The sequence below is a fragment of the Dufourea novaeangliae genome, unplaced genomic scaffold, assembly GCF_001272555.1.
Source record: "Dufourea novaeangliae isolate 0120121106 unplaced genomic scaffold, ASM127255v1 scaffold56, whole genome shotgun sequence".
Lineage (NCBI taxonomy): Eukaryota > Metazoa > Arthropoda > Insecta > Hymenoptera > Halictidae > Dufourea > Dufourea novaeangliae.
Genome location: NW_015373942.1, coordinates 4064209 through 4088723, shown reverse-complemented (window position 1 = coordinate 4088723; position 24515 = coordinate 4064209). Strand labels below are relative to the sequence as shown.

Sequence of the window (24515 nt, the reverse complement as noted above, 5' to 3'; positions counted from 1 at the left end):
AATAGTTAGTAATTAGTATTTATCTATCTATATGTATATACATATGCATGCACGCAGCAGACACAGTCAAGAAACGCACGACCTAGGTCACTGACCTCTGCTTCTTTACTGTGTCTGCGCATACTACATGTGGCCCACTATTAACCTAATATCTCAGAAATAGAGCTTCAGATTACAAAATGGCAAAGGACTTTTCGATTTGTATTTGCATGAGGAATATGTATCTTGTGGATTGTCCCATCTTTTTGGGACACCCTGTACATGTGTATATAATCCAAAAACATTTTTTTAACAGGTTATAGTATTAATAAATATTGCTCAAACATACTAGTCACAATTTGTATTCATTCCCTTGTAATTGATTTTTAAAGAAAAGTTATATTTTTACCAAATTTCACTGCCTAATCCTCTTAACGAAGTTGTGCAATGTTAACTGCCGTTCGTTGTGTTTCGAAAAGCATGACAACGCAAATCTAATATACTTTGGATAATTATCGTCGGACCTGCGTGCACACGCGTTTCGCTCATTCCCGCTGTAGTATCTCAAAGGATTGAATTAACGGGCCTAGAGCGGTCGGATACGAAAGCCTGCGATTTAATTCGTTTCCATCGTGAGATACGCTCGCGATTAATCCTTCGATCAATACAGTTAGGGGGCACGCATTAACGCAACAGATACCCTATTAATTTCAATGTAAAACGCCTGCTTAATTGGACAGCGTGTGCATGCAAATTCGTGTTTCTCGCTGAGTAAACGATTGAATTCGCGGGGATCCGACGAAAATGGCCGATAATCGGGTATTTACAGGACGATCTCCTGTTTTACGAGGATAACAGAACGTTGACATGGTAGAAAATACGACATTATTGGAGATTTTAATAAAAAGAAAATGAATGTTTGGGATTCTTGTGTTACTTTTAGTATTCCCTTGCTACAGGCATATCGATTGGGACTTGGAGCGCACTTGTAGAGAAGCGGAGATACGGTAGCAGACAAAAATAGTTACCACTTTTTCAATTTATTTTCTTTCTATTATTTTTTAACATCAACTTAAAACTTTAGCCCGTGTTTATATTCTGATAGAGAATTAAAAGATGCATAAAACCCAATATATTAAGCTTTTAAGTTCATGTTGAGAAATAATAGAAATATAAAAAATGAGAAAAATGGTAACTTTTTCCTCCGCTACTGTAATTCTGCCATCGTTATTGTTGCTTTAGTCTCGTTTCTGCTTCGTTTTTCCTCTTTTTTTTCATAATGGTGAGAGCAAAACAAATTTCACTGTTTTTATTCAAGTTGTTATGCCATACCATATACAGAGGACGAAACAGTAGAATTATAAAGAGGGAATATTATATACATGTCTAAAATCATTCACGTAAATTTACTTTAGCTAAATTAATATTTCCTGTTCTAATATTTTTCGAGAAGTACATTACATATATTTTTCTTTCGACTGATTGCACACAAGAAAGATTTCTCAGTGATGCGTTATGCTCCGATGATCGAGTTGTATTTCTTCTTTTCAGATCTTTCCTTTTCTATTTAGAATGAAAATCATTCGAATGTCACAGTTTCTAGAAAAATTCTTGCGAGGAAACTGAACGGGACATTTTCTGTATTCAGTGACGTCTGTTATCCATATCCGCTGAAATATCGAAGTTCTATACAAGAAAGCAGGTGCATTCTGGTACTAGCAGAAGTAAGAAACAAAAGAATATTGTATGCGAACCCGTGAGACTTGAGGAAAATTGGTCCGTCCCTTCGTTGATAGAGATCAGGCTGTAGGGAACCCAGAGGCGAAGCTGGAGGTGGTGGTCCACCCTCGCTGTTGCATGAAAAAGTGACAATAGCAACATTTTTCATTAAACAGTAAAATAATATATCCACACTGAAACAAGAGATTCGTAATAATGTTTACGTAAATTGAAAGTGAACATATACGATAAGCAAACCTAAGCTGAACAGAAATATTCAGTGTTTTAATACATTCCTGGTAATATGAATAATTGGGCCACGTTCTGGAGAAATCGACCAATCCTTAAAAAATTAATTAAATTTCTAAGTCTCTATTTTGCAAAAATTTACCTACATTATTAAAACTGCCACGCCATAGAAAACTTAGAACAAAATTAAAATTGACTATAGAAAATTAAAAATAATATTAATTATACTACTCACTATTACATAAACAATTAAAAACCATTATAAAACAATAACAAGAAGTAAAATATACCTAATAGAAATGAAAATAATTCTTTTTTAAATTAAAATCTTTAAACTGAGTGTACTTTATTGTAGATCATTCAGGGTTGGTAGCTTTCTGCATAACATAATCAAATTGTAACTGAAAATGATTAATCGTTTATTTTATGGAAAAACTCTCAGAATTAGTATAAATTCATACTACAGTCGATCAGTAATTTAACGTTTAACAGACTAAAAATCACTGCAGGTGATGTTATAAACATTGCAGTCGACTATTATCGATTTAAGATCGTCGATACTAAGCTGCGGTGTGCAATGAAAAATTCAACCATAAAGGAGGGTGCAGCGAGCGTTAAGGAGATTTCGAGTATAATCCGGTCGCGGGACTGTTCAAGAGGGCTCTACTCACCTTCCAGAAGCACGTATCGGCGGTATAAGAAGAGGCGATAGACTTCGGCCAGCTGATCTCGAAGCACCGTGGGCAACGCTGATCGAGGAGCCTCCGCAAGAGGAGCTCACACCTGTTGCCAGGGACGACAGGGAGCTCTGGGACCGTGACGCGTTGCTGCTCAGAAGACTTCCGGAACAACTGGCTGGGTTTCCGCATCGTGCGTCCAAAGAGGCAGCCCGGCCCGGTGACGGTGATCTGTGTGTGTGTTCAAGGATTTTCGTGCATGGCACACGATAACTTACTATACTGCCTGGCATAACTACAAGACCATCCTAAAATTTGGAAACCTTATGTATTGTGGTTACAAAAAAAAAAAAGGAACCAACTTTTTGTTCCAGGAAATATAATCTATCCTTTTCTGGAGAAACATTATTTCTTCGTTTTTATTCGAACCACAATATATAAGACTTAAAAATTTTAGGTTGGTTTCTTGGTAAAATCGTCATAATGTACTCCGAATATGTAAAAGATTTTTGGCCTGTATCTTAGTTATTAATTAGTAGACTACAACAGTTTATGCGAAAGCAAAATTTCAGACACTAATATCTGAAAATTAAAATGGAGCGGAATTTTGAATTCTCCGATAGACGCTTAACTATGTTAATAGAACGGTAGATGTTCCCCGAAACAGAATATCGGAACCGTAGCCGACAGACGTGTTCTACGTGGCATAAAATGTAATAATAATAACTATAGCGAAATCCCCGTGTCACAGTAAGTGGTCAGAGGACACGAATTATGAACTTTCCGGATGGAATCGGATTTACGGCGAAATCGTGTCCCGCTGTTGTTACGAAACGTCGAGTTTCCGGGTCGAGGCGGGGAACTTCCGGTCCGGGCGGGGCTCGAAACGAACGAATCCATTTTCACGGGGATCGAGACGCGCGATACCCGATTCCCCCCTCCCATCATTCGTCCAGTCAAGGTAAACTGTTGTATTGCGGTCAGAATCGTCCAATAATTACTTTCGGAACGCACGGAATTCGCGGCCGACCACGAGGAAAACGGAAACTCGAACGGGAGACGATCGACAGCTGTGTTGCCCACCAGCACAGTGGGCCAGAATGGCAATCTAGCTAAATTTAAGGGGTAATGCCACTGCGAAGCCCTGAAAATTTGTTATTTCTTGGGAATTCTTTTCTCCGTGAACGAAATGTTCAATATAAATGAAATGTTGTCTATTACTACACTTATTGAGAGTATAACAACTTTTCTTTTAGAAATTTTCAATAGTTTTTATTTATATATATTGAATCGAAGTGAGTAACTTGAAAAAATTATGTTGTGCTGGCGTAGGTGATTTCGGGAGAACGAAGCATCAGAATAAAAAAATTCAAATTGATTTTTAATCAATGAGTGTTGTTATCGTCGGAACCAAAAATTATTAAAATAAACAAAATGGCTTAAAACTCAGATTTTGAAATTCAAAACCAGTTCCATTATACTGTATCCAGTGTTAGACTTTGAAAAAGTAAAAAAAACTGTATCTTCGTGTATTCACGGTAATTTTGTTAATTCAAACATTAAATATCATTTATAAATATCATGTGCTTCCTTTTGCCCATTCAGGACCGAGGATGTTAGAAAACCTTTGCTGCAGCAAAAGGCTAATACCTATGATTCCTTGAAGTTTGTTTTTGTAAATTTAAACGTTTTAAAACTAATAAATATGAAAACAATAAATTTAAGTAAAATTTCTTGAAACAAAAAAATATTTAAAAATAAGTACTCAAATAAATTTATCGCATACAAGTATTTTCCCATTAGACATGTCAATCGAGTCCCTCGAATTAAATTCAGCTAGATCGCCATTCTCGTTCACTGTGCGGCGTAATGTCGATATTTATACATCGGCCATTTGTCCGCATCGTGAAAGCTGTTCTTTCCGTTCCGCGATATCGCGTTAATGCGGCGTTATCGTGAGCTAGGGACCTGTTATTGGATGCTCGAACACGGACAATTTGTCGACTGTGAATTGGGATAATCGAAGGAATTTTAATATGTTCGATTTCGAATGGAATTCACGAATTTCTATCCTACTCTTTGATCGTGAGGAATTTGGATTCTAAGTGATAGGAGAAATATTGAATCTCGGTTTGCTCGATCTGTGCTCAATCATCACTTGGAATGCAGTTTTGAGGGATGGCCTCATTAATAGATTGGTAATTACTGCATTGAATTTAATTGACACGTTAATTGGGGTGTTAGTTATCGTTCATCGGTAGGATTGGATTATGTTGGAAAATAATCAGTATCTAAGCAGTAAAATTTACAATCTGGTAAATAAAATAATGATCGAGAAGTAATGACTACACAAGTTCAGATGTGAATATTTATACACATTCTCAATAGTGAAAATAAATGTATTTTATGATATTGTACTAATAGTGAAAATTTGAGTCACTTTGTTGCCGAATAGCAGATGTCTTTAGAATTATTATTTCATGTTTCCAGTAAAAAGAAATAGTTTGGAAGCTCATGGTCACTGAATTACAATTGTGTAATAAGGTACTTATAAAAAAGATAATTCAGAATTTAAATGGCATTTTTCTATACCATTTGAAATTGAAACCATGATCATTTTGTCTCCGCGTTTCCCTTAATTTTATCTCGGTTACAGTTAACTATCCCCGACTGACTTTGAGTCCTAAAAACATTTTTGTACAAGATATCAAAAAGATGCAGTGGGCGGGTTAAAGGAGACGATTATCATTTACGATGGAATATCTGACCTTGAACTTCTGCTCGGCGGATAGGAGGAGGCAGCGTGCAACGGGTCGCGATGATGATGATGATAGTGATGATGACGCCCGTCAGGCCCGAACGCCCGAATATGCGACGTGCTCCGATGACTTTGCTGCTGCTGCTGTTGTTGTCCCTCGACGGAACTCTGCGAGCTGACGGATGAATTTCTGGTGAGCAACCGACCCGTGCTCCCTCCGCTTCCGCCACTTCCGCCAGGGTAGCTGCGACTCTGGTGCGGCAGGCTTCCTGCTTTAAAATAATAAATTATTTTATTTAGATGAAAGTGAATGTTCGAAGCGTGAACTTTCCGTAAAGATACAAGCGTTTAATCGTTTTGTAAGGCTACGAAGTGGTGTTTCAAATTGAAATGTTCAAATCAATTGAAATTTCAGTAACAGACATTGTCGTAAGGAATGCAAATTTATGGCCTGAGAAACCGAATTACACGTGTCAATGTTTCCGTTGATCGAACCTTGATTTCTGAATCGAAGGTCATTTCAAGGTCACAGTATCCAACGTTGCTGAACTCGTCTTGACGTCAGCTACAACTTTATAAAGTTAAAACTGTATGATACCATTTAAGAAAAAAATGTCGGTGACCTTCAGATAATTTTGAAAATAACATTAAACAAAAAGTTTGTTTATATCACCGTATTTGCCCTCTTCAATAATACAATTTTTGAATATATTCTTGACATAGTCTGGAACATATTCTCTTTTGAAATCTTCAGTCCCAACAGAGGTATTAAGGTATTCTGTTTCTTGTGATTAACTCTGTATATAAGGTGTGTTTCAAACTGAGTAGTATAACCGGGCAAGAGGTGATTCTACAAGAAAAAATAAGTCGAAAAAGAAGAATAAATTTTAAGGTTCGTATTCGAGAAAATTGTGTTTGAACATTTACCTAAAACCCGTGTATTTGTGCTGGTAATAAGTAGAAACGGTCTGCAATGAACAGACGCAAGTCACTATTCTACTGCCCGTGTATCCAACAAATTTTCAAGTTCGATTATCTCGAAAACGAAGCATCCTTCGAAAAAATTTAACTTCTATCTCTAGATTTATTTTTTCCTATAGGATCTCCTTCCTCTCTTGAGACACTAGATATACAATTTTCTCAGCTTAATTGACGCAAGATCAGGTTCATGTTGCTACAGTTATCCGTGGAATGGGAGGTTCCAGGAATTGCCGACTGTTATTACGTTCAGTGTAGGTGAAATACAGAAAAAGATTCAAATAGCTGTTTTACGATGCGTAGCAAAGTGTGGGCGCTCGCTCCGTGGAGGTAGTTCTAGGAACTGGTGGATCTAATTTCGTGTCAATTATACGGCGGAAAAATGTGTCTATTAAGCGAGAAGAATTCTAGTCACCTGTTAGCCTGAACATATTTTCAACGTGAAGGAAGAATTTTGTTATTTTAACTACAGCCTTTATAAATTGCTTTGTGAAATACCATTTTGCATAAAGCTTTCTCGGTTGATCGTTTAGGTGGATGTTTGCTATTTCACGTTTCATATTTTAATACAGAAATTGATTTTTACTGATTGCAGAGTATGCCCTTAACACATTTCATGTATGAATTTTGAGGACAAAGGAGTAAAAGAAAATATGGGAAATTTGTGAATAATTAGTTGAAATGTAGAGACCTATTAATGAAAAACTTTGATAAGGAACGTAATAATTTTGAATAGAAATATATGAATATTAAAAGTAATAAAAACTGTTATCGAAATGAATTGATTTTTCGGTCTAATTACAATTTTTCATTCCGTTCTGTGTTTACGAAGATATCTACTTGCAGGATTACAATTTCGATCGAATGCAGGGCCGAGCGACGGGATAGCTTTTGCATTCTGTGCACGTTTTAGCCCCATTCTGATGCGCGGCAACGAGTGAGGATTAGTTGGCGCGCAACAGGATTGGGCGAATTTTTATCTGATGGAAACTAACTTGATCGTTAATATATATACGGGGAAAATTATTATCTAAATTGCATCTATTGCTGTCTCGCATCGCAATAGATGGTCCTCCAACCTGCAATACATTTAGGTCATCGGTCTAATTAGGAAAATTCTTGTGAATTATATTCAATCCGCTTTTTACTTAAATTCTCCCGTATTTTTGTACTTTTCACTGCAATTTTACACTTTTGCAACTACACTCCGAGTTTTATTTATTTATAGCAATTACGAAAATATTTAATCCTCTTTTCACTTAGGTTCCTCTCGTATTTTTATAATTTTCACTGCAGGTTTACACTTCTGTAAATGCACTCCGAATTTTATTTGTTTATAGCAATTACGAAAATATATAATCCTCTTTTCACATAGGTTCCTCTCGTATTTTTATAATTTTCACTGCAGGTTTACACTTCTGTAAATGCACTCCGAATTTTATTTGTTTATAGCAGTTGCAACAACGCGAAGAAATGAAAACTTTAATTAATATTTTATTAAGGAATCTATTTCGTTCTCTGCCAGAGAAAATAAATTTCTATTTAATTTTACCATTTTACAAATTCCCATATAAAATTATGAATTTGTATAAACGCTCACAGTATTATGCTTACAAATAAATTCAACGGAGTGTACAAAATTATTAACGGTATATTGTATGTACATTGTATGAACATGAATCGATGATTGACATGTGAAACGAGAAAATTACGAATAAACGGATAACGTTTATATTAGGAAAATGTTTCAAATTGGAAAGAACACAATCACTTGTTTCCTATTCCATCAAATTCAAATTCAATAATAGAGTATTTGGACGAGCAAAGCGAGTCCATAACAGGCCATTTCTTACACTTTTGTGGTAAGTACTACTCCCTTCACCTTTGATATCAAGAATTAAAATTTCGCCTGTGTACTCTACACCACCTGTAGATGTTCATAATCCATAAAGAAGATTACCCCTTTAAGAAAATTAACGCCTTAATTTCTCACTGGCTAAACTACGCATTTTCCCATTGTTCAGTGATTTGATCTATGTACAAATTTTTGGTAAAAAATTTCATTAACGTATAAATTAATAATACGTGAAATATTTTTGTTTCAAATTGTATGCTTTCAACAATAAATAACTTTATTTCTTAACAACCCGATCCCTATATGCAAGTCCTTTAACGCGTTCGCCTTTTAGTTAGTATTAGAATAAATTTCACGAACAAAATAATATTAGAACGGAAACAATTGAAGAACAATAGTAGACTAATAAAAGAAAATAAGAATTCTCACCCGACTCGACTACCACGGAGGAGCACGGTTGCACAGCGTGTTTTTCCTTGGCGACGTTGAATTCCTGAAACAAAAATCCTCCGTCAGAAAAATCATAAACTTCCAAACAGAATAAAAAATTCACTAGTACCACGATAGAATGTAATTTCAGTGATTAATGATTCCATAAAATTAAATGCCATGAAATCCATCAACAGTGAATTCTTTCAGGCGAAAAACTGGCGAGAACCGTTTGTTCCTCGGCAGGGGGAGAGGGGAAAGATTATATTTTCAACCATTCCCGTAACCAGGGTTTCCATTTCAAAGTTAAATACACAGGTACGTGCCGTTTTGCAAAACAAACGGATACATATACCGTGTCTGCTGTTCGATCTAGGTCAGCGAGGCTAACAAAAAAAAAAAAAAAACATCATATTTAGGGAAACACGTCCATCCCGGGATGTAGCTGTTATATCGTTTCACTGAGTTCCAGAAATCCTCGCCGAGGATTTGTCCACATTTTTTCTGAAATACCAACGACGGTTGGGACGGATCTCTGACATAATTTTTTACCCCTCGACGTCTGACAGGTAGCACGCCGCGAGGGGGCAACGGCTTGTTTATTTCGGATGCTCGAAATTAAAAATCGTCGAGAAATATCTGTATTCCAGTGTGTATATAGGGTGTCCCGTTTGAACAACTGCAAATAGAACTTATTTTCTTACGAGAGGGACATCTTGTATGATCATCAGAAATCTTATCTCGTGCCTTCGAGATTTCAAAGTGACCTTTGTTTTTTTTTTTAAATGGACCTACACGTTTTCATTCAGGTAGTTGCGAAAGCGCATTTCGTGACGAATACATGGACCTACATCTCCCATTTCCGGGCTCTCTAACATTTTTGTTGCACCCTGTATATCGGGGCACATTGAACCGGAGGTCTACAGACTCGTGTCATTGTTCCTCTAGATATTCCCCGGGATATTGAAATCAGATATTGGAGGCTCGGTCGAAGGAAAACAGTCGAATTAATTGTGGGGCTCGAGTCGATTCAGCGGAGGGGGGACACGCTGTTGCGCTCTAGTGTATCGCTTGACTGGCCGGTAAAAGCATCCGAGTAATGAAACCTGGCGAATTAACCGGGGACCACGGCGCAGCTATACCTCTGGATAAGATTGGAAATGTCCGTGTACTTGGTAATAAATGCTTTTGCTTCCACGGAGCTCTCGTTTGTGAATTCATTTGACGCACTGGTAGAGGCGTTCTGTACATTTTGCTTTAATTCAAACCACAGTTTCGTTTCTGGTCGTTTGATACTCTGGATTTCATAAGATTTGGTTGTTGCGATCGTATTCCGACAAGGAAGAATTTTAATGTGGTTATTAATAAGAAGCTTTTTATCAGTAATTTGTGTGACGATAGTAAAAAGATTTTGATACGTTTCAGTGGATAATGGAGGTACTGCAACGTTGATTGGCATTGTGGTTACGGGTGACCGACACCTTAAAATTATTTGGTGAAAAACATTTGATATGCAAGTATTGAGTCAGTGCAAAAGTTTTGATGTGTTTTCTGCGGATGATACTATCTTCGTGGTTTTGTGGAAATAATGAAGTATTATGTTAATATGTTATGTGTCGTTGTCAATGTAATACAGTAAATTGTGGTTCAGAACAAAAATTGACGCGATTGAGTGTGTTTTATTGTTTAATATAAATTTTAAAATGAGAGGAATAAACGTTATAAACATTGTAAAAAATATTTGTGACCACTTTAGAGATGTTTTTGTGTTAATTCCACTCTGTGTTAAAATGTAAGTACATTAATATAATTGAATTTATAAATTCAGTATATTATAATAGTATTCCACAAACTTGTTTAGTAGAATACAAATTTTAAAAGAATCATTATGTATTTCACTAATTATTATGAAGTTACAATTAAAATAATTGTTAGTCCACTCTTTTAGTGCTAAACCCATCAAAACTTTTGCGCTGATCCACTAATAATTAGACTGCGTATTTCGTGCATTTATAGCCTACTATAAGAAAATTATGCAAAAGAAAACCGTATGTACGAAACTTTAAAAAAGTATAATAAATAACTATATACATACTATTATTCGAATATTTCCAATGTTATAGCAAATAAATCGTTTTTTTTTTAGTAAATATTGTTACAGCTTTTGCTGATCGAGGTACGAGAAATTACATCTGATAATAAGCCGCGAAGCGATTCTTCCGCGGAAACAAAATGGTGGCGCTGAGTGCGGGAAAGGTGAAAGAACTGTTACAACCCACCATACCTTTTCATGACGAACGCTTTTTGTTTTAAATGCGAGAACAGAAACGTATGAAACATGGTACTGACCTAGATTGATCCCGCGAGAGTCGTTGCTTGTTCGAGCTGTTACTATTTTATTCGCTTTGGGGCGGTTGACTTTTACGTTGTCCATTGTTAGGCACACGACTGCGTCATATTCCAGAAATGAACTTAGATATTATTGTAGATATAAAGAATTGTGAAATTATTCGGTACATCACTTAAGAGTTACTATCGTGGTTTTTTACCGTGTAAGTAGAAAAATTAACCAATTACAAAAGAATTGTTGTTATTCGAGTAAACCCATATTTCATCCTTAATTTAGTTTTATCCTTAATTACGGTCAACAGAAAGGTTTGCATTGTTGTGAATGCTATTGAAGTCTGTATTTTTTCGACGCCTATAATAAAGCCGTATTGTCAATATAATTTTTACCAAAGTCTGTGAAGATATACCGAATGCAATAATAAAAAAAATACGCTTTTATTAAAGGATAGTAAGTTCGCCATTGGCCCGTCCGACAATGAGCAAAAATACGAATAAACATTTTCACAAAATATACTTTATTTATCACAGATTCGCCTGGTTATTAATTTAATATTCGAAATATGCACACGGTCGTAATTCTGTTTAGCGTTGTATACTGGCTTTTGTGCAGAATATTATACAAGTGGTACAACTCGCGTTTCAAGGTTCTCTATTTATTGCCAACGTTACAGGGTCCTAAATGCAAACGTTCCGCAGATCTGTACATATTTAAACGCAATTTTATGTTGCAATCTGTGAACCGTGTAAATACTGGCACGTTGGATCTTTTCGATGCACTATTCGTACAGATTTGTGTAAATGAGAAGGTATAGGAAGTTGTATTTTGGTCAGAATTTTGTGAAAAAGATTGACACGCCCACTTCTGCGAACAATTCGCAAATACAAACTGTTATTGTACGTTATTTAAGGGGTTACATACCTTTGAGCTGTTGAATAAGAGGGAAAATTAAAAAATTTTTTTATAGGTAAATTTTTTTATGAAGTCATCTTCAATTCCATAGATATTTTCAAAATACCACCAATTTTATTGCTCCATCGTATCTGTTTTCGTATTTTCTACTGTAAATTTCGTCGATTATACTCGAGATTTTCGTGAAGTTGTTTCCGGATTCGGAAGATTTTTCCGAGCGTATCGGCGCGAGTATGGAATAACCGTTACGAGTTTTGTAGCCCATTCCTCGAAATAAATCGTCGATGAATGTCGTTATGAATTAGTGAAAGCCTTTCAGCCCGACGAACGATTCTTCCGCTCCTATCGTCGGGCGTGCCGGTAAATCGTTTTATCGTACAATCCGAGAACAACGTTTCCCAGACTGTGACATTTCATTTCGGCGATTATTACCGCCGGTTCCGTAACTTTAAATAATTTCACAGTAATCCGGTCGCCTCGGTGCTTCGCACAATTTCCGCGAGTCAAGGTCCGTCGTGTTTGTCGCAACGAAACGGGAAACTTTCCCTGAGCCAGTCGGAAAATGGTCCGCGACACATTTTTGTCCATTGGCGTCACGGGAAAGCATTCTCGTGTACGATACCGCTCTGTGTTGCCTGCATACGGTGATACATTTACTAATGAATGTAATATTATGAATAAAATTGCTCCTGAATAACATTTTCCTGTACGATCGATTGTTGTTTCGATTTTTGCTAGTGAAAATATAAATATATGTACCTGTTGACTTGTACAGTAATCGTTTCCATTATTACTCTGCTATAAATTTTATTTACAGAATTGTAAATGTTATTTAGGTTGTTAATGTTTGTATTTTTGCTAGTAAAAATATAAATATATGTTCCTGTATATTTTTACCTTATTGCTTTGTTATAAATTGTAATTACAGGATGGTCAATGTTATTTAGAAATTGTATGTTGTTTCGTATAGAGTAATGACAGAAATTATGAATAGAATTTAATAACTCTGACACTAACCCGAAATGTGCTCACCGTTCTACTGTAAGGACACCGAATATTTGCCTGTATTTTATTGTTTATCAATTTGGACAGTTGAATGATGGACAGGTTATAAAAAATTATTTAAAAATTAATACAAAGCACACTAAACATCGCGACGATTCCTCATAAAACATTGTAAGGGATATTAAATGGAATAATAGATACTATAACGAAAAAAGTGTACTCTGAAACTAAAATTCGTTAGTATATCAAAGTTAATAAAATAAGAAACAATTTCTCAAAGAGAATTTCTTCACCAAACAATAGCTACTTAGAGGTCGAACTTTATTGGAAGAAAAACGTCAAAAAAATAACACATTTAAATATACCTCGCATATACGATATCGTATCCAATATGCCCTTCCAGCATCTGTGGCAACGAAATTTATCCAATTTTTCGAGTATCAAACCACTACACTTCCTTTACACTTTAATACACAATAAATAGAATAATTTGTACTAGAAAATACACACTTAACACTGCCAGTAGTTCCGATACTTTAGAACGATCGAAAATTACATCACAGTACTCAAGAACACAGAGAACTACTAAGCACATGTATATCGCGATTGGCGTTTGTTGTTGAACTGATGCAAATGGTGGCGATATGGGATTATAAGGCCGTGGGAACATTTGGAACCGTTATGAAAATAATAGCAGGTCACGGTGGTACCCAGGTCACCTGGGGCACCTCTACATATTTACATTGTTCACAATGGACAATTAAATATGAACAATCTGTTGCATACGAGAACGTTTATCAAGGACAATTCTATTTATATCTTTAATTTATTATTAAATACAGCAGTATGCAGGAACCACGAGTATATTGTACTCGAAGGTGCTTAAATGTTAGAACGTTCAATCATACGAAACAACATTCAGTTTTCAAACAGTTACATTTACAATCCTGTAAATAGAGTTTATAGCAATTTAGCACAGTAAATGCTGTGGTGATTATTAGGGACCGACATTCGACTTGCTAATGGTGCTGCAGAGGTCATGAGTGTTCGACGATGTTGAAATTAATGAAAACTTTACATCAAACAAATTGAAAATAAACAACCCAATGCTTACATTCATATAGGTGACATGATTACCCCTTGACTGCTATGGTGGTCAAAATTGTCATAATTTCGATCTCAAGTACACAAGTTTTGTTAGGTGAAGCCGTATAATTTGCCAATTACACGTGTTAAATTAATTACATTTAATTACACTTTACATAACACACCAGAGTTAACGTACTTGAATTTCACCATAGCCGTTAAGGGTTAAACATTCCTTGCACGAAAATCGTAAATCTGACTAATTGGGGCAGAAAATCCTGCACCGTATAGGAATATTTCAACAATAACTGCTGATAAATTGGACCGAATATTTCACAAGGCAGGTTTCATAATTAAATAAAAATTTACCAACCATTGAACAAGTTCACCACTTAATTATTAGATGAATCAATCAACAATACATTTTTTTTACCAAATTTAATATTTGTCGACGACAACATAAAAACACATGCTCTCTTAATATTATTTGTGACTGTTCTCTGATATCCCACGTTGTTTTTATCACGCAACAGGGTGGGAAAATATACTAACTCTAAATTCTATTGCAATTTGAGTAAGAAAATGGTAAAGTACTTATTATAACAGTACATCGAATAACAGTAATCGATTGTATTACTGACAAATTATCTGTTTACCATCGTAACCATCGCGTCCTATTTAGGAAAACAAGTAGAACCCTGGTTGCCAAGAGACGAATCTTGATTGTGGGTTTCAACGGGTCGATGAGATGATAGCCAAGCAGAGGGGCGAGGTCGTTGGATGATTTTTTCTTTAATCTGTCTTCTTATTAGATGAACTAATAAATAATAATCCATTATTTTTTACTAAATTTAGTATTTATATACAACAGAATAATAACATGTGCCTCTTTAATAATAATTGTTCTCTGACATACCAAATTGTTCTCACAAACCAAAAGAGCGAGAAAATATACTGATTTTAAATTCTATCGCAATTTCACTAGGAAATTAGTGAATTACATCTTACAATAGTACAGCAAAATAAAATCGATTGCGTTGCTCAAGAATTATCTTTTTTCTTCGAAAGCATCGTCTTTTGTTTGGGAGAACAAGAACCCTAGTTGTTAAGAGACGAATCCTGATTTTGGGTTTCGACGCGTCGATGAGAAGATAGCCAAAGCATAGAGGGGCGAGGTCGCTGGAAGCTGTCTTTTACGGGTCGATACTCGGAGCAGCGCGGGCGGAACTCATGGGTTCCGCCCATCGAGCCGAAATATCAGATCTTTCGCGAATTTCGCTTTTTCCTTCGTTCAATCAACCCCCTCCCCCTGGCTCCCTTCGCCCCATTTTAGCCACGGCTTTACCAGGCGTCAACACAGCTGCTCCGTTTCACGCCCTGTGCAAAATTGTTGCGCGTGTCGAGCCGTTGCGAACGGCGTTAGATCGAAAGGCGTTCGAGCAGCCGTAATTCTAACAACGAAATGGCACTTGTAAACGGCGCCGGCGGGCGTATCCGAGACGACGCGATTGCCACGTCTATAGATCAATTTCTATTAAGCCTCTCGAGACGTACGCTTTACCCCTAAAAGTTATGCAGACGACACAATTAATCAAGAATCGTGTAACATATCTTTGCTTTTAATGGTTTTGCGTTGTAACTGACTGGATGAAATGCGATAGACGCGCGTTATTTTACTCTGGTTGGAATGACAAGATGGTTGGGCAAATTGAGGAAAATTAATTACGAATAGACATTAGAGAAGAATTTGTTGTCCGTTGAAATTGGATTGTTTTTTTTAATTTGCGTTGGAGTTTGTGTATGGTTTCTTAGGAGAAAGGTATGTTGTACGGTTTTTCTTGTTTAATTGAATTGAAATTCTATATTTAGAGTAAAGATTTTATCAGCGTTTGAAACTCGAATCTGCTTCAAAACTTTTATGGTGTACCACGAATCGTTTCAGCACTTCAAAAATTTATTGTTTGCTCGAAGCAGCAGGGGGAGGCAATAAATTGTACTCTTTACAGGTTTCACAGCCTCCCCATCCCCTAATCCAGTGATGGGAATAAAGTAGAATCTCTCACGAGGAAGTCCCTATCTAACTCTCATCGAGTCTTTACTGTGTTTGTTTGTTGCCTTAGGGGAGGAAGGAAATAACAAGAAGATTATAATAAATAAGAAATAATGTACAAAATATAAAAAATAATTGATTTTAAATATAAAACATGCAATAATATAAATGCATTTGTAGTATTTCATATTTTATATTAAAAATAAATTATTATTTTGTATTAATTTTGTTCTATATAGACTATAAAATAATAATAAGAAGGTTATATAGATCATGTGATTACGTTAGGTAGTTCCTTTGTAATATATGGCTTGTTTGTTACTTAGAAGCTCAGTTGAAGCTTCAAAAATCCTATAGTCGTGTTTGAAATATCAGTACACATTGTTAGTGTACAAAGCACCGAAAGCCAATTATAAGTTCGATAGCGAACAACTTCATCTTCAAAAACGATGTAGTAAAAATATCTTATAATTCTCGATCCTTTATATTAAAAAATCCTTGGAGCATAACCGAATGAAATGTTTCAGAGTTTCTATTGTCATTATACGGAAAGTATAAGCAAGAAGAACACCCTTCCTGTTGAAACTTCGCGTTCTCACAGAAACTGAGGTGTTCCTCACAAAGAAGATTCTTATCAATTTTTCTTTTTCTTTTACACTACAGTAAAAGAATAGTCTCACATCTTTAAGAGTCTTAAGAATCATAAAAATCGATGAACCTTTTTTTTTTTAGAATAAATCAGGTGGTTTTCGATATAACAGCGCATTCGGTTGAAATGCCGTTAAATATTAGAACAAGATAGCATACCTTAGGTCACCATTCTGCCTTCGTCTGACATTCATTCCTTTTCATTCCTTCTACTTCTCTGTTTCCCAGGCAACGACAACTTTTATATCGTACCACACGTCGTTAGAGAAAGACAGGTTGGTGACCTGACAGCTAACTCTTTCTAATTTCAGACACGGCCTGACTATGGAAGATTTTCAGAACACGTGGTTTACGTATTATACATTTATGGTCCGCAAGTTCTCGGTTTCATCCGCGAGAAACGGTTCGCGGAAACGGAAACGGAGATGTAGAAAAGAATAAATCGCGCGGGTTAAATATTTTGACGGAACGGTGCCCGTTTTCTCCGGCATTTCGTGCATTTAGAAGCTCTCGGAAGGCCGTAACTTCTTTTATTACGTGCCTCGGGGAGATTTTAATTTCGCGCGAATAAAGAGAAATTAGCTCGCTTTATCATGGAAATTTTCGCGAGGGTCCGTTCCAGGTCGCTGTACAACCCGCAATGATACAGTTCCGCGTTTGTTAGATGAAGCGATCTATCATCAGACTTCGTACAAGTATCAAAGAGAAGCACTGGAGGATACACTTAACAACCAACTGATTTATGCGTTAACGTTTTTCGAGATTTATAGTGCGAAATTTAAGAAGAAATTGGTTAATTCGTTTCCTGGAATTTCGTATATAGAGTAAATTATAGTTGAAAATATATGAAAATTTTAAATATGAGCCTAATCGGACCTAGATCGATTTTAAAGATCTTTTTTTCAGCCTTCTGCAATCAATACCAGGTCACTTTTTATCCAGTCACTGAAACAATTTCCCATTGAATCCTGAAAATGAAGATAGTAATAATTGAGAATGGAGTTCGCTGTTATACGAGATTGTTTTGGTACCAATCAGTGTGAGTCACCAAGCAATATGTTACAATATTTGGTATTTGTCGTGAAATACCTTCTATATAAATAGATTGAAATAAGAACAATTTAAGTTTCGTAAATATGTTCCTCTTTTCTGTTCATAATAGAAGTTTAGAACACTTGAATATCATTATATATTGTTCAGACAGAATCCTATATTTTGATTACGTAACATACAAGATTCAGAAATGTCAGAAACAATAATCTTCACCAGTAGAGATCTTTAAAAATAAAAATTTTAGTCCTTTCCAAAAGGAAGAGATTTGGGAAACAGCCGCAACAAAATAATGTTTAGCTTTTTAAGTAGATATTTGTAGAGCGAGGATGCTGCATTTTTCCATTATACTTAGAGATTCATGGATCTTTGTACACAGGTATAATCAGGTTCCGCTTCAGCTGAAACGTCCACCAACGAGGACAGAATATTAAGGACGCTTACGTCGCAACGAGAGGTGCCTGTAAGGAAATAGGAGGAAATAACGCTTCCTCTTACTAACAATGAGTCGAGATGGTCGAGATTAAGCGCGGGTATGTGCAATGAGACAGAACATGCTTGGAGCTGAGCCATGTCTATTTCATTCCCCACCATTTTAGTGACGAAAGTTTTGCATCCACGTAACAACAACGCCTCGAAACGTTTAAGCCAAATACTGCTTACGGAGGCGAGGCATTATGGAGAAGAATGTCCTGAGCACAAAAGACACACGCAATTTTATCTACCACAATATACACATAATTTTAAATCTAGATTTGATATACATAGCATGTAGGATCTAACAGGCCTAAGACGAACCCATTCGGGCCTAAAAGATCACATCTAGACATCCTCAAACTTAAGAGCCCAGATTCATCTAGTAATATTTAGATTAAAGAAACCTGAGTCAGACATCTCCATGCTCAAGAAATCTCATTCTGTCTTCTGAGAGATCAGGGGGGCAACCTAAGACAACTACTGGATTCCATAAACCTGTCTCAGTCCTCTCCGAACGAAGGAGGCCTAATTCGGAAGGACCTTATTTGGATTTATTAGATCCCAACAGACCTAAGTTGGACTTCTTCATTTCCAGAAGGTCTGAATTCAGGTGTCTTGTGTTCAAAGGGTCTCGATTTGGATTTCTTGGGTTCTGAAGAGATCTGGTTTAGAGTTCATCTAAAAGAGCCAGAAATGAGTCTCTTAGATGTCGTTTAAACCCAGGAACTATCCTGCAGACTACTGCATCGTGTCTGTCGAGTTCAGGATAGTCTGTATCGAGTCTATTGTGGTCGGGTTAGTCTGCTTTAAATCTCTTGGGTCTGGAACACTCTACATCAACTACATTCTCTCCGTAATGGTTTATATTGGATCCCCAAACTTGAGAACAGTTTGTATCGGATCTCTTCAGTTTGGAATTCAGTAACTACATTGTACCTCTTGATAGGAAAACACTTTGTAGCAAGATATTCGAGTTTCAAGTTGCTTGTATCAATAACATTCTGTCAGTTATTCAGGTCAAATATACATTTCGTTTTTATTCTACTTATTATCTCTAATCGCTAATTCGATATTTGACTGAGTATACGATTTTTCCGCACGGTCTCTCGCGTTATATAACGATTCGTGTCACTATTACGTTAAAAGTGCATTCAAACTAAATTTCCCGTCTCCGAGTCCGTCCTCCGAGGCGGTCTCTAATATCGTCGAGTGCAAAACGCAATAACTCCACTTCCTTTATGTGAAAAAGTAATGACAACTAAGAAACCTTTTTGAAAGCGCATTCACGAGTTTTCTAGACGTTACGTAAGAGATCCTCGTCAAGGAAATACGATAAGAACTCGAAACGACTGGAATTGTTTCACGCTCGGTTCATGGAAACTGCTCGATGTTCCGCTTACTTTCTGCGACAAATTTTAACGTTTGTTCCAACGGTCTCTGTTAAACTGCTTTATCTTCTTTTCATTTCAGACGATGCAATACTAACATTTACCTAAACATAGTTTTCCATTTTCCATCAAAACTATATAATTGTATTAATTATCCGTTCGTTAGTTCGTAACATCGTTTTATTCTATCCGTTTATTTTCGAAATGTTCTCGTTTATCCTTAAATTCGAAGCTTTCTCCGTTATATCTTTATAAAACTGACACTCATTTCACTGCAAATATTTATCTAGTTTCAGACTTTTATAGGCCAATTTATAGAAGCTGAAATTGAACGTAAGCTCACTTTTTTTTAAGGGTTTCAACAATTGAGAAAGAATCATAAACTCTGTGTTAAATATTATCAATATTTTTAGTTGACTGTGCTTTACTCAATTGTACCTGCAATAAATACATAAAATCCGCAGTTAACTTACTACCGAATCTTGATGCGATAATCATAAACGAATATTACAATTTACACTATAATTGTAACATACAAATTACAGGTGAGTACATAGGTCAGAAAAGTGACTTTATGTCAATTTTTCAGGCAAATAGAAGAAATCATCAAGCTTGTATTTTGCTCTCTAACCTTTTACCGTTTACGCGTTCAACCAGAACCGTCTGAACGCAACGGAATTAAGCGAGGCATGAATGTTTGTTAATTCTCAGGTGCTCTTCGAATCCTCCTTTTTCAAGGTACGAATTATGCACGGTTTTAAAAGATCCGCTGCTGCATGGAACTCACGTTTCACGGAATTTCACATTCATTTACGAGTAACTTCATTCCCCGTGAAACAATTAACAGATCTTGTCAGGAAACAGGGAAAATTAGTTTGAAATCTTCTTCTATAACATTTCCACCAGCGACTCAAAAGTAGAAACGAAAGTCCTTTACAGAGTTTCCTTTAAAACGTTTATTTCACCAGCAATAACGCTCGTTGGGCAGAATTCTCAATGTACCGGAAAATTCTGGTCAAATTCACCGGATAATATTGCACGATTAAATAAAATCACATGTAGCCTATCGTGTTTTACGGAGTTTATTGTACCGTTCGCAAAACCGGAAACCACAACAGATAAAAATCCGTAATTTCGCTGGATTTTCATGTCGCCGCATTTTTTCATTTACCGTCGTAGCATTTCCATCGTTGTTGAAATAAACAAAATTGATGAAAAGAAAAAAGAAAACACATGGGAACGAGAAGAAAATCATGAATGGCCATTACTTTTGGTAACGTGAAACAGCTGCAGCGAGCAGAAATTCGCTTTGTGGTCTTTTGACCGCAAACGGTTAACTTCTGGTCGGTTTAGCACAATGTTTAACGTGGTTAATACAACGGTATTAAAACAAAACAAATAAAATATCGATTGTTGTTTTCTCATACTGAAATAACGAGAGTAATACGTTAAAATTTCAGGTAGTCGCCATTAAATTATGGTGAAAATGAATTTAGATTTTAAAAAGTATCATAATTTAAAGAATCGTAGACTTTTGTTTCTACAGTTGACCAATGTAACTTGAAAAATACATTGAATTTTTTAAAACTCATTAGAAAGTGCACTACTGTCTAGTATGAGCTTAAAATCAAGAAACTGGTCAATGATAAACTATGTAGAGATACGAATTTTTTGAACTGTAAAAATTAATTTGGATTACAGCGGGTTAAGGCGCCTAAAATGGCCGAAGAAAGTATTCATATACTACTGATTTTAACTTTTAATTGACAACACTTCAACAGTAAGTAATTATTGAAAATATGGAAGAAAATATTATCTAAAGAGTATTAAAGTTAAATAGGTGTTACTTATACCATCGTGATGTAATAAAAAATGGCAATAAAAATCTAATCCACACAAAGCATCATATTTTTCTCGAACGAAATATCTGTCCTAATATTTGTGAGCAAGAATGCATAGCTTCTTAAACTATCTCCATTAAGAACAATCACTGTAGAATACTATACAGCAGTTTTCACAAGGACATCCGAGCGTGTCTGGTATACTAGAGCGTCACGGGAATTCAATTTACATCAGTACATCGCGAAACGTACCGCCACTTAAGTACACTGAAAGCCTTCGCTCCATTGTACATATAGGCTTTAGAGCAATTAGCAACTACAATGATCGTCTTCGGTGTCTTGGGTTAATATTAAGCTCGCTTGGGACCGGTGCCGAACGATTCACGATCAAGTCGAATTACTTATAATCGATACTCGACGAGGTTCTTACCGATCCTCCTTTCGGACGAAGAAACGTAAATTTATTTATACACCAATCAAAAGAATTATAAAATCAAGTATTCCAGTCGCATTGCTCCTTATACTATGTAGAATCTCCGAAAAGTTTATTGTACAAATATAACTTGAAGTGAATAGTATTAATAATTGTACGGAAAAGATATTAATTTAGCAACCCTATAACACTTGTTTTGCTTCTTTCGATTGGTGGGTGTAATAGGACCCCCCATATTAGCGATCCCCTAATTTATTTGAGCAGCGTAGTATGTTCATTTTTCTCTATACGGTGTATGTATTAGGTGCATTAATAAGGATACCGCTATTACTGCAATATCATGGCAATAGAAGTTAAATTAACAATATCTTTTTGATCTTCTGTTTAGTCAAAAAGATTACTTCTTGGTACAGCCAATATTAATAGTATGTTGACTGTTCCCCGTAACATGTATTATTGAGACCTTAATTATTTTCTATTCCGTGTATTTATTCCAGTAATTTCTTTGTTCTTTTTGTTTAATAAACTGGTAACGTATGTAACAGCGATGACATAAATGTTCAATATAGTCGATGTGGTCGTTAGCTACCACTGTCAACTTTTTTCCGCTCGGACCATCGCCGTAACCACTCGTGACGTTTAATAAATCATTTCCAGAGCACAAAATAAAGTTTCATCTCCTCCATTTCGTGACAAACAACAGAAGAATTAAAAATGGTAGAGATGATCAGAGAACGCGAACAAATATTATCAACGATACATAGCCTTTTTGGTTAACCAAAAACTATCGTATTACATTCGATAAAATATACAGGAAATCATCGATGAGTGTTCGAAGTGTTCACGGCACTGAAAATTAAATATTCCATAAACTAATGACCATATGTGGCTGAAACAAATATCATTGGCCTCAAAATTCCAAGCTCTATCACTGTCCTGATCCTCATTAAGCGACCTTTCCTTATCAGTGTCGAGGAGTCTTCAAACACTCGTCGAGGATTTACTGTAATGAACTATTTTTATCGATAAACATAATGTAATGATCTGTTACGAGACTTACGTTCACAACATGGCGGACTGAGACATACACGGTCATTTCAATTTCACGGTGAGCCACGAGTTCCCTAGGCAAGAATATCTTCGACACGTGGCAGACAGTTGCCGAGGAAGTAGTTAATATTCATACGAATACGGAGGGGTAATGCTCGGGTCACCGAATAACAAACGCACTTTCCCAGTTTGATTATGTTGCTGGAACTTTTGTTGGGTATAGAGGATAGAAAGGTGGCGTTGTAACGATGACAAACGTTTGAATATGGAGAGCGTATCGCGTGAATTCTATAGGATGAGCTTCGAGTCAACGTTCCCTAACGCAGTTTCCATAGTAGAGTGAAGACTTTTTAACAATAATGGGAATTCAAGTTTCATCTTTTACTGAAATCATAAAGTTACTACTTTATGTTGACTTTTAATTTATTATTCATTTCATGTTCAGTGCCCTTTCTCGCAGATCTGGGTTACGAGAGTGGACTTAAGCCGTGGGTTTTTCTACGTGTGGAAAGGCCACGTGGGTCACAGGTGCTACGGTGAAAGTAGACGTCATTATTTTTATCATTAAGTAGATGGTGTATTAAATAAAAAAGAACAATTTGTCCAACGAGATCATTTAGAAAATATTAGGTCCAGTCACCTAATTTAGAGATAATGAAGAATGTTCCATAGATTGATATTAATTGTTAAAGTGGCTTGAATCGATATAAATTTAATCATCACTTTTCGTGGTCCACCCTGTATATCGAAGTACAGTCAATCGAAGAAAACAACAATTAAGCAAGGCAGGCATTGATCATTTAATATAGCTTTAATGCTATCCCCAATTCGAATACTACAGGAAAAAATGTTTATCCGAAAACATTTGTTCGGTATACCGTAATAATTTATCGTCCAAATTGTGACTGAACCAAGGCCCATAATTGAAAGAATTCCCTTGATACAGAAATGATGGCCAGGAAACTATCGGTTCGAGGTCCAAGGCAAACCCACCAAGGTGATTGTTTGGACCAGTTACGTCATAACGTGGATTTGCTGGCTTATCGTTCGTGGTCGATGTCTACTAAAACTTTACCAACGACCCTAATCCCGCGTCCACAAACCTGAGGGAGGGCGACGATGCTCGCGCAAACGCACCAGGAGGATATACACCCGAGGTTCGTCAAGCGTTTTAATATTGCATCGACTGGTAAACAGTATCTTACTAATTAATTCAGAGGGGGGGGGGAGTGGTCTCATAAATGTTGCACAATAACGAGCGAGTAACGTCGTTGAAGCAAATCCAGGCCTGTTGCGTCACAATTTGATTGCCTTAGAATAGTGTTTCTCAAACTTTATTGGATCATGGCCCACCTGAACGCTTCAAAAATCTCGATGCCCCCCTAGCATATAATAGTAAACCAAGTTAAACATTCACTAGGAGTTAGGTGACACGCTGATGTATCTTGCTTGCTGGTTTATAGTAGAGTTCACTTAGCTCGTGTTCCGTTTCCATGATCAGCGACCATAAATTTTAATTAACCTGTGTTATGTTTAGGTTAAATTTCAGCTTTATCTAACTCAGTAGGTCAGACTTCAGCTGAT

The 24515-nt window shown here is 36.2% G+C and overlaps 1 protein-coding gene across 1 annotated transcript in view; it reads right to left on the bottom strand.

Moving 5' to 3' along the window:
- LOC107185873 (synaptotagmin-6) overlaps positions 1–24515 on the bottom strand; it is a 77408-nt gene that overhangs the window by 4214 nt on the left and 48679 nt on the right. Inside the window, exons 2-5 of the mRNA XM_015573644.1 lie at positions 8645–8708; positions 5393–5651; positions 2619–2855; positions 1734–1829 (exon numbers count right to left, since the gene is read on the bottom strand). Coding sequence (XP_015429130.1) covers positions 1734–1829; positions 2619–2855; positions 5393–5651; positions 8645–8708 — 656 coding nt within the window. The remainder of the gene's footprint in view (positions 1–1733; positions 1830–2618; positions 2856–5392; positions 5652–8644; positions 8709–24515) is intronic.